General features: G+C 41.7%; 1 protein-coding gene across 1 annotated transcript in view; it reads right to left on the reverse strand.

Moving 5' to 3' along the window:
- The window catches only part of PDGFRA (platelet-derived growth factor receptor, alpha polypeptide), a 25,062-nt gene extending 15,248 nt beyond the window's left edge, over positions 1 to 9,814 (reverse strand). The window contains exons 1-8 of the mRNA XM_010189372.1: positions 9,758 to 9,814; positions 8,083 to 8,397; positions 4,812 to 5,075; positions 3,960 to 4,090; positions 2,425 to 2,596; positions 2,132 to 2,321; positions 1,497 to 1,612; positions 890 to 1,016 (exon numbers count right to left, since the gene is read on the reverse strand). Coding sequence (XP_010187674.1) covers positions 890 to 1,016; positions 1,497 to 1,612; positions 2,132 to 2,321; positions 2,425 to 2,596; positions 3,960 to 4,090; positions 4,812 to 5,075; positions 8,083 to 8,397; positions 9,758 to 9,806 — 1,364 coding nt within the window. The 5' untranslated portion in view covers positions 9,807 to 9,814. The remainder of the gene's footprint in view (positions 1 to 889; positions 1,017 to 1,496; positions 1,613 to 2,131; positions 2,322 to 2,424; positions 2,597 to 3,959; positions 4,091 to 4,811; positions 5,076 to 8,082; positions 8,398 to 9,757) is intronic.
- Between the last annotated feature and the right edge of the window lie 1,196 nt (positions 9,815 to 11,010).

Below are 11,010 nucleotides of genomic sequence, written 5' to 3' on the forward strand. Positions count from 1 at the left end.
CTTCTGAAAATGATCATTTTAAAGACCAGAAATGCTTAAGACCACCTCTGTAAAAAGACTACATCTTTCTTTTCTCAAAATAATTTGCCTTCTGACCCTCATTACTGCTGTCACTTTGAGAACCTGACAACGTAGCCCAGCAAGTCTGGTATAGATAGACTTTGGTGTCACTATGGATCACATAGAGTTGTAGTACTGGATGGATCTCTGTTTCTTCCTGAATCTTTAGTGCTGTACAAGGCTTCCTGGGGCAGGGGTAAGAGGACAATCTTCCCACCAGGCAGTAAGAGATTTTAGCTCAGTGAGAGCAGAACACAGCTGGGAGGTCCCCAGGGCTCCTACTCTCCTTCCATGTGTGGTCTCCCTCTCCCTGGTGAATAATGAGCCTCCCAACGGCTACAGGAGCCAGTCTAGAACTACCAAAAATGAGAGTAATCACTCTATGTGTCTAAAATACTTTGAAGGTGAAAATTATAATCTGGGGGAAATAGTTACAAGTGAAAATTTAGAAGCATGCAAGAATGTTAACGAGGCAGACTGAGCAATCTGTGAAATGATAAGCACTCCCTGAATGGAAGGACAGCTATGCCTTGAGATCCTTAATCAAACTGAGGCTGTGAAATCTGCCAGGTTCACTTATTGAACAGGAAGATTTTATGAAAGAAGCCTCCTGAATTGATGCATTGTGTCTGCTCCTACAGCATGCAATTGCTAGGAAGGGCACTGACAACCTCTCTTGAAGTATAAGGAGCATGCCTCTAAAAAGAAAAAACTATCTATGGCTTACTGGCCCTTGATAAGGAAAACATGGTACAGTAACTAATAATGTAAAGCCAATGAAGGACACAGAAAGTCCTATTTTAGATAAGAAAGTACCTGCTCCACTTACTTTTTAATGTCCTTGCAAACCAGCCACTCCACATCTGGAAGTGGAGTCCCCTCTGCCAAACACCTCACTGTCTGCCCCCCTGCAGAGCCATGGTGATCATCCATTAGGTCTAAGATCAGGGCTGGGACTGAAAAGGAGACAGGAGTCTGTTACAATATTCATCAGGGTCTACAAAAACAGCTTGAAATTCCAAATAAAGCAGGACAGGTGTTGTTTGACCGACAGCTTAGCAGCATCTAGGGACCTGGATTCATCCAGGAGGTCCTTATCTCATGTAGGACAGAGCGGATCCTAGGCTAGAGCCATGAGAAGGAAGTTCTGTGGTTATGCCACGTCCTCATGTCATACTAAATGAGTTGTCATCTCTGCTGTCAGCTGGAATAACTTAGGCGGGAGGATACAGTTTCTTTTAGGCTCAAGGCCAGCATTGAAGTGAAAGCCAGGATCAGGGTATGAGAGCTCCAAGGACTCTGCACGCACACACTCCTCTGGACACCCTGGTTCAGGCCTGTCTAATCTCAATACTCCAGGGAATCCAATGTTTCAGTGGATCAAATCTTTGCTGTGCACAATCAGTTCTTGTGAGCAAGGCCTTGGGGCTCCTCACCTTGTATTAGCAAGGAGAAGGTGTATCTTTTAATCTCATCTTCATTTTCAGCAACCAAAGTATAGTAACCACTGTCTTCTTCCTTGGCCCGGATCAATTTTAATACACTCTGAAACCTGAAGAAATGAGAGGTTTTGCTTTTATTTTTAGGGCAGACATAAAAAAAAATCACTTTGTTACAACATGTAATTGGGGTATGTAGAGATTATAAATGCAGTGACATTTGTAATTTGTAGCAAGCCTTTACACTAAAATCATTACTCAAATGGTAAATAACTACCAAAATACAATGAGAAACAAGCAGGCATAGTTATATTCTGCAGAGATCTGACAAAGCCCCTGATATTATTGGAAATAGCTAGAAATTCTTGGTAGGGAGATATGTTGGAGGGACTGAAGGGTCTTAGCACTCAGAAACCAAGATTCCTATGGTTTGGAGAGTTTGCTGTTATGAAGAGAATAAAAGGAGGCAGATTAGGCATTGCCCTTTAGAGCAGAAAACAAAGGCATTATATTTAAATGCCATTGAGGTAGAAGCAATAAACTGTGGTGGAGAGAGCAGTAGAAGTGTCCAAGTTTCCGTGGAAGAAACTTAAGTCAACATGGCAAACAGAGAGTCAGAAGAGTATTTTTACCTTGTTTCCTGGACTTTGCTTGAACTAGTCACAATCTCAGTGAGATTTTCAAACAGAGTCACATTATCCTTTAACCAGTACATTTTTGGAGCTGGGTATGCCTGCACATCAACGACAAAATTTTTTACTTCATGGAGATTGACAGCTTCCAGAGGGCTAAACTGAGGCTCCAGGTGAACAAACCCTTTGTCTGTAAATGAAAAAGCCTTGTGTAAGCAACGTAGTGCAGCATTTTTCAATAACTGTGTTTTCCAACACGTTAATAATTTTTGGACACTAAAATCAGACTATACCATGAACTGTAATGACTACTTTCTTATTTTCCTTAACCTCCTTGGTTGCATGCCGAGCGGTACATTCATAATCCCCTGTGTCTTTCACTGATGCCTCAGGAATGGTCAAGGTGTAAACCAGCTTCTGCGATGGGACTTTGATATCATCAAGTTTTATCAGACCTTTTTCTTTCTGTGGTTTGGAGAAGGAAAAAAAACCTTGCTTAAGTAACTGAGCTGAAAGCACACCATTGAGGATCTATGATGCCACCAAAGTGAGAGCAAACATCTAAACCCTGTGTGGTAGAAGACTTGCTTACTCAATCAAGGATGTATTCTTCAGCCACAGGCACAAAAACTGTGTCTATAAAAATACACCCTTTTGGGAACAGGCACATAAGAGTGAAGAAGTTGAGAGCTCATAATTTGTTCACTCGGAAAAAAATACCATTCAAAATGTGGGTGAGCAGCCCAGAAGAGCATTTTACTGCTTATCCTATCTTCTCCTCAGACATAAAAGCCATGAGGTTTTATTTTTACTTTTCTTTGTTCAGTTCCCATGAAGTAGGGTGAAAAAAGTAACCAGTTACTAGATGCTATGTTCTGCCTGCTCTCAAAACAAGAATATTTTATTGGCAAGAAGGCTCCTGCAAGAAAAAGGATTGTGAGAATGGTAGACCATGTTATCATGAGAGACTGGAATAAAAAATAAACTGGGGATAGTTTTGAGAGGTAGAAAATAGCAGAGATTATGATATGTAACATGGAAAACAGAGCAAAACCTTCTCAAAGGATTTTTCCTCTTGTGCTCTTAACTTACTTGAACAAAAGGTGGGGTTTGAGTTCACAACTAGGTAGTCACTTCAACTACTTCATCCCTTCAGTGAACAGACTTTTTACATGGGATACTCTGAAATTCTCTGTTCTCCAGGGATGGGCTATAAACAAATTTCACTGAATAAAAATTTTCACTGCAGAATGATGTTAACCCAGTTTGAAAATGTCTGAGGTTCTCCAAAAGTTTTAATGTTTTCTTACTCTATGGTTCTCATTAGTGAGTAATTACACAGACTGAAAGAGTCATTTTAATTAACACCTGCACAATGAGGAACAATTATGACTGCAAACTTGATTCTCCATCATCCTTCATTATGCCCAAGAATCCAGGGTTTAAGAGAGTCATTTTAGACATTCAGACCCTCAGCAGCAGAGTTCTATGCAGATCTCTGACACATCCCTACATCCTTCTATTTCCAAAACCTTTCCTTTTTTGAACCAGCACAAACCCAAGAGACAGCATTCCTCTCTAGGAGGATGGACTCCTAGTCACACCTCACCTTCCTCTCATGCTTTGCATACTTACTAACAGCAAACTCTAACTTTTGGGACTGATTTTCTTTTGTGGTAACCTAAAAGCAAGATAAAATTACTTTCTCGTCTCTACTCAGATGTCCTTACTCAGAGCACAGCAAAATATTTTACAACCTCACCTTCTTCCTCAATATGTAACTACAAACATTCAAACCAAAAATAAAATTAAAAAAAGAGATACTTACCACTTTCCCAGGATAATTCCACTGTAAATTAACCACCTCGTTGTCAAAGACCACACAAGTTACTACAATAGTCTCGCCTGTTTTGTAGACAGTTTTGAGAGCTTCAATTTCAACTGGCAGCTGCGAAGTAGCTAAGAGAAGAGAAAGAGAACAGATTTAGTTTTTTAAAATACGCAGTTTTCACAAGGTGAGATTTCAGGGGAAGATTTCCATTTCAATTCCTCTACTGAGGAATTACCTGGAAAATTCAGTGAAAGTACTGCTGGTTTATAATGATATAAACAATTTGTATTTAAGGCATGAAGTGTGCAGGCATTGAGTTCAATCCTACAAAGAAATGATCCATGCATAAAATTTCAATTAGAAGTTCCTATTTCAAATGTCCCTGCAAAAAGGCACTCAGTATGAAAGCAATTTCCCATTTTGCTAATCAGTGACTGTCTTTGAGAACCCGTTTTCGGCCAATAAAAAACTTGTTTTCAAAACATTTGAATCACACTGTTTTTCAGGCTACCCAAAGTCCTATGATTTTAATCCAGTGGGAAACACCAGTTAAGTTATGTTTCAGCAAACAGCATGAAAACACATGGATTACAGAAGACTTTTCTTGCAGCTGTCTGAGAGATGAGATAAAGTTAAGGACACTTTATTCTCATTAAAATTCTATGTAACTGCTAAGTAAACTAGCAACTAAGTAACTGGCAATGCTGTCAGAGGAGCAAGAAGCTCATATTTGGGGAAATAACCGATATAACCCCGTGATGCTGGTGCTAATGTGGCTCTTACAGAGTAAGGAAAGAACTGGGCTTAACATTATTACTTCTTTTTGAAAAAATGAACAAAAATAAATACCTCTTAAAATATAGATGAGGAACTCATCAGACTTGAACTCCACACCTTGAATGATTGTTTTGCATGTATATGAGCCTGCAGGGAAATTCCCTATGAAACCTTGTTTGCTGTCATAGAAAGCATAGACATTCTTGTCTAAACTGTTAAGTAAAGTCACATCAGTGTCTGGACCACTTGTCCGACAAGGGATGACTGTGGGATCACCTTCTTCTACCAGGATGAACTGGTCTTCTGGTATAGAAGGAACAAAAGGCATCTCTGGGTCTGTAAAAAACAAGAGGTAATTAAACACTATCTTGTTTGTAGTAAGTCCATGTACAAGAACTGGATATCAATGACCGTTTGTAGATTGGAACTGAAACCAGTAGAATTAATTACTCCCCTTTTTCAGAGTTAGGGCATGGTAATTGTATGCAGTGTCTCATTTTTCTATTTGATGTGACAGGTAGTGAAGCCTTTGACCTAAGCAGTGAATAGGAAAAAGACTGGACTCCTCTGTGACAACTCAGGATGTAGAATGAATAATACAGAAGATCTTCTCTCAAAAAACCACTAAGTATTATTATTCTCCTTTAGACCTGGTTCTGAGATATTTCTAGAATGAGGGCAAAAAGGATATTAAGAGAAAAAGCAAGAAAATCACTACTGGGTTTGAACACATTCATGCCATTGCTGGTGACTAATGCAAAGATGGATTCACTTTGTCATAGACAACTCTGTCAAGATATATGTACAGCAAGGATCTTAGGGAAGAATTTGGACTTAAACATCCTGTTTTTATGACACAAGATTTTGCATTTAGATGCAACATCCCCAAAAAAATTTTATTAAAGATCCTTCCTTTTATTGGCACCAATCACCCATCTTGTTCAGGTAGACTTTTTTTCCTTTGATAATAGCAGCTGTCCCCTAACCAATATATAAGTAGGGGTTGAAAATAAAAAGAAGAAAAAATCCGAACAATTTCCGTGTCAAAAAGTAGAAATTATTTTCATGTTGTTTATGTTGAACACCAGTAAAGCCACATTTCACCAAAAATAGTACAAGGTACTTATCTCCATGTATTTCTAACATGTCCAACATTGCATTTTTGAGACACAGTTAATTATGGTCACAGCATGTGGTTTTCAAAATATGGTATTCAACCAGAAAAAAAGCAAATACCTGATAGTTTTATTTCTTTTAAAGTCAACAAAATACATGCCAGCTTTCCTATCCAGCCAATCCGAAGTCTGAGTTTAAAACATAATTGCATAACATAGCCAACTTAAAAAGCACAGCCTTCAAATTATCTTTGGCCATTTGGAATAAACAAATAATCGCTGCTAGCCTGAAGCTTCTGTGCGAAGCTTTATAATAAAATTTAATAAAAAACAATCCAAATCCCTCCAACAATAGACTTTCTGCTGCACTGGCAGGCTCTTTGTAGCAATATTCCAAACACAGCACTCCATCCCAAAGATGCTGCCAACTCCATGTATTCATTTTCCCACTGTAATTTAAAACAGAAACAGGATTCACCTAGTTTGGTTTTCTATGCGCTGCTAGTGAAAATAGGATATTGTGTGAAGTCTCAAAGTAATCCTCCTTGGCTGAAGTGGGTTGCTGCCACCCATTGCCCTCCTAATTCATTGCAGGAAAAACAATTGTAAAGATAAAGTTTATGGTGGAAACAGAAACATTGTCTGTAATTTGGAGAAAAGGATATGTTTCTGCATTTATGACAACTTGATGGTTAGTGAGTGGAAAAAATTACAGGGTGTCTCTGCCCTGGAAATCTGGTAGGCTGATGTCTAAAGGCAATTAGAAATTGAACCAAAAAGCCCTCTTGAAGAAATCTTCCATTTCTTGCCTTTATATCTTCACTGAGTGAGTTTCAAGACTGCTTAACACCAACAAAATCTTCTAGTGATGTGGTTAGAGCTGAGATACATGTGCCAAAGCCTGCAGCTTCTGTTGAAGCATCTTTGCTCTTCAAGAATGATTGCAAATGCTTTATGTTTGTCATGGGAAATAGAGAAAAAGTCCTGGAAGAATCACTGTCCTTAAATCACACATTGTGAACTGCAAAAACCTAATGCCACTGCAAAACTGCCTTTAAAGCAAGTCCCATTAGCACTTTCTGACTTTTTCCCCTTCTACAGTCTTCTCTACAGTATCAGACATTAGGGTCTTCTCCTTCACAACATATGGCAGTTTTGCAGGATGATGTACAATCTCTTGTCTCTTTAATTTCCTCTTCAAAATTTTTACTGCAGATCTACTGGTTTGATCTTCCCTGGCCCGGCAGTTGTGTCACTCATCCCCTGAACCCCAGCCAACACCGAGGAAACATCCAGACAGGGCTTTACAAAGGCAATTGGTTGTGTCTCAGCCTCTGCTGCCACTCTCAGCTATAACTGATAAAGCTCTTAATCCCGTGGATAGCATGAAAAGCCTTTAAATGTATTTCCAGTCAGAATAGGGGGAGTAAGAGGGCAAAGCTGGGGATAGGTACTTCCGAAGGAATGGATGCCATTTCTTCTGGGTCCAACAGCTTTTCCACCACTAAAGAGAAAAGCAGAGCAGAGCCAGAGAAGGCTGTGTTTGCTTTGAAAATTACAGGGCACTGCATGGCACCACCATATTTTTAATCTTGCATCAGGCTGGCCAGCAGTAACACTTCTCGCTTCAACCTCTCTTGTGACAGCCACCCCTACCAAGATGTCTCCATTGCTTTACACTTCCCAGGCCCTGTGCACACATGAGACTTTTCCAGTTCTCAGTTCAAGCCTAATTCAGGTTAGTAACAAGATATGGCCTTCCTCCTCTGGCAACTGCTTTAGAGTCAGACATGACACTGGTTTCGTCAGTACGCATCCCAAAATATCAACCAAAGTTACCCCTTGAAAGACCAACATTAGTCTTAATCCCTGCCCAGGGCCAGGCAAACATGAAGGCTGGACATGCTCCCACAGCTGAGCTGACCTGGCCTCTAAGGTCTACTACCTAGATCCTGGTGGTCAAAAGACCTCAGTTCTGAAGATGCAAATTCATCCCTCTTCTTGAGAACTAAAACTCTTACCAAAAAAGTGGAAACCAATAGAAAGAGAAAGGAACATATCCACAGAGGCACAGGGGCTGGTCTTGATTTACACATGAGGAAATGGCCCTGTGGTCATTTATCTTCCTCTGACAGCAAATTGACACCAGCAATGAACCTCTTCTGAACATGCAAGGTTCAGCCCTCCCATCCAAACCTCCAAGTACGGCTGTGGCAACCCCCACTCACCAGGCACATAGATGTAGATGTCCTTCCCTTCCACTTCCCCATCCTCCACTTGAGTGTGGTTATAATAGCAAACATACAAGCCCGTATGAGCGGCTGAGGCATTTCCTACTTCGAGTACTGTCACGAAGAGGCCACTGTTGTTTTCTTCATGTCTAATGTCTATCCTGTGGCTTCCCTCAGTCACTGGGTACTGCCAGCTCACTTCGCTGTCTCCAGAGCATTTGAGTGTGAAACTGGAATTCAGCTGTACCACCATTTCATTCCTATTGGGAACAATAGTCGGCAGAGGAAGCTGGCAAAATGTTAGGAACGGTCCTGCAAAAAGACACAGATAAATAGCATAAGAACACACAGAGCAGCCTCAGTGCAGGGATGCAAAATAAAGCAGAGTGGATTCAGACATGCTAATGTCTCAGGAAATTTGGCCTTGTTAAAAGTCAGAGCTTTGCCCAACCCATGGTAAATGGCTTTCCTTTGAAATGCTAAGTGTTTGCTTGCTGACTTCTGTTTGTCAGATCAAGAGGTGGAAGACGGAGTGAAGTCAGAGATGGCTCCCAATCCACACCTCGGCTTCCTAGCCCCAAATGTGGGCGCGGCTGGGCTGCAGAGCACTGAATCTCACGCCCTGGCTGCTGGGTCAAGGACACTTTACAGCTCCTTACAGCAATGGTCAGGAAACCAGCAGTTCTGCTCACAACTGAAAGTTAGAAACCACTTCCCAACACCTGCATTTTACATCTGGCTTCTGTTTCTGCAAAGGGCTGGAGCAGGGGCTTTGATCCAAAATTTGTGCATCAGGTCTAGCTCTGGCCAAAATGTACAGAAGGTTTATAGCCAAATAAAACTGTAATTCACTGAATGAATGTAGATGGCATTGGTTTTCAGATGCAGTCTCCAGGTACAGGCTCAGATTTGCAAGCCTAGGTAATTCGTAGGTGGGCTGGTGCAGGTCCAACTCCCAGAAGGAAAATTAAAGGGTCCACACCCTAAAAAAATGGAAAATTCACCAGGGAAATAGATTTGCTGTTTCCATCTATCAGACAACCTGTACCAAACAGATAGGGTAGTCCATGACAAACAAGAGTCAGGCCCACAGCATGGAAGTGGGAGGTCTCTGCAATAAACCTGCCGCAGGAATTCAGACTCCTTGAAACAAGTTTCTCACTCCTGCACATGTTAAACTGGTCTACAGGCCATTTCTATATTTGGCACCCTATGGTAAACCTTGCCCTGCCCTCCCAGCACCATTTGCTCCGCAGATGTTGGGAGGCTCAGCCGGCAGCCCCGGTGAGCACAGTTAGGTGGTACGATGTGGGAGGATACATGGGGCCCACACAGGCAGCCTGGCCTGCACCACACTGCTGGAGAAACCCCAGTGGGGCAGGACTGGGACAGCTCACTTTCGACAGACTCACTTTCCCTGCGCAGGCAGACAAAGCAGGTGGGAGGTTATAGCAGCTCTAGGGGTGCCAAAGTGGCCAGCACAGGCTAGCAAAAGCACCATCTTCTCAGTAGTTCTTGTCTTAGCCTACCAAAGGCAAGGGCAGAAGAATGGTGCCTGTAGCCAGCTGGCAACCTTTTGGTATTTTTTATTGAGAACACAGTGAAAGCAAAGGTAAATAAGGATATACGAAGGGCTAGGGGGATGGAGGCTTAGAGGACTGAGGAACATTACCTGTGAGAAAACATCCCAGGATCAGGAACGTCCGTGGGGAAGTACCCATAGCTACCAACAACTGGAACAGAAAGGAGAAGGCAAGAGAAAGCCAGTTAATGGACTGGAAACAGTAATAAGACTATGTAGGATCCCTCTCCTGCATGGCCCTACCTCAGCCTCCCTGCACTCTGCATGGTGCCAGGGACCTGGGACCCCAGCTCGCATCAGCAGCCCATTGAGACTCGTGCAACCACTTCCCATGAGGGCCGTGGGGCTGCAGACACATCACTGACATGGAGAATATAGCTAAGGTACCATAACTCCTTCTCTCCATGGGCAGCGTAAGGAGCTGAGTCCTGGTGTGTCCCTCTCCCAAATAGCCTGCAAGAAGATCTGACGTCCACAGCAGCCTCTGAGACTGAACCCAGAGGAACATCCCTGCAGAGAAGCAGCACCCTCACAGGCATTGGGGAGAATGAAATGGCTTTATGCAATAAGTTCTGGCCTTTTAGCTGCAAGGAGCATTTATGAGAGAAAAAGCATATTTAAAAGCTACTTTTATTACCAATAGTACAATCCTGAATTATATTTTTGTTTTGCTATTGCACAGATGTATATATATAGCTTAGTGAAGACAATGCAATACAATAGTGTTTATTGCTTCTTTAGCAAAAATCCCCTTGATCAAGAGACATGCTATTTAAAACATATGCTGTCATTTTCTAACAGAGCAAATTCATGACAGACTGTAGGCCAGCACTGTTGTTTGCAGAGCATCTCTTCTCCCCAGCAGTGTGGAGAGTCAGAGATCACATGCAATAATTTCAGCTTTCAAACACATAATCCTAAAGCAGGATTGTTGTCTTGAGGAGGCAACAATGCCAATAAGCATCTATGCAATTTTTGTGCCATCTACTTAAAACCCTCAAGCAGCCTGCTAGAGCATGTCCAAAGGATGAGCTCCTACAACCCCTGCTCTTGTTGAAATCAATGGATGTCTCATGGGTGATTTTAATAGTAACTGGATTTGGCCCAAAGCCAATATAGATTTAAAAAAAAAAAAAAAAGAAGTCTGCATGGAAGAGCCTCTAATCTGAAACACAAACCAAGGAGTAAAATAAAGGATGACGTGCCAAGACAGGGACTGCTTTTCAAAGGTTCTGGAGAATTTCTATTTACCCTCTGGTATTCATCTCCTGATGCTGAGATAGGAAAGCACGTAGGTACCTCCAGTTATTATGACTGTGCCAGTGCCATATGGGAGTTAAATG

Source organism: Mesitornis unicolor, unplaced genomic scaffold (assembly GCF_000695765.1).
Source record: "Mesitornis unicolor isolate BGI_N332 unplaced genomic scaffold, ASM69576v1 scaffold42087, whole genome shotgun sequence".
NCBI lineage: Eukaryota > Metazoa > Chordata > Aves > Mesitornithiformes > Mesitornithidae > Mesitornis > Mesitornis unicolor.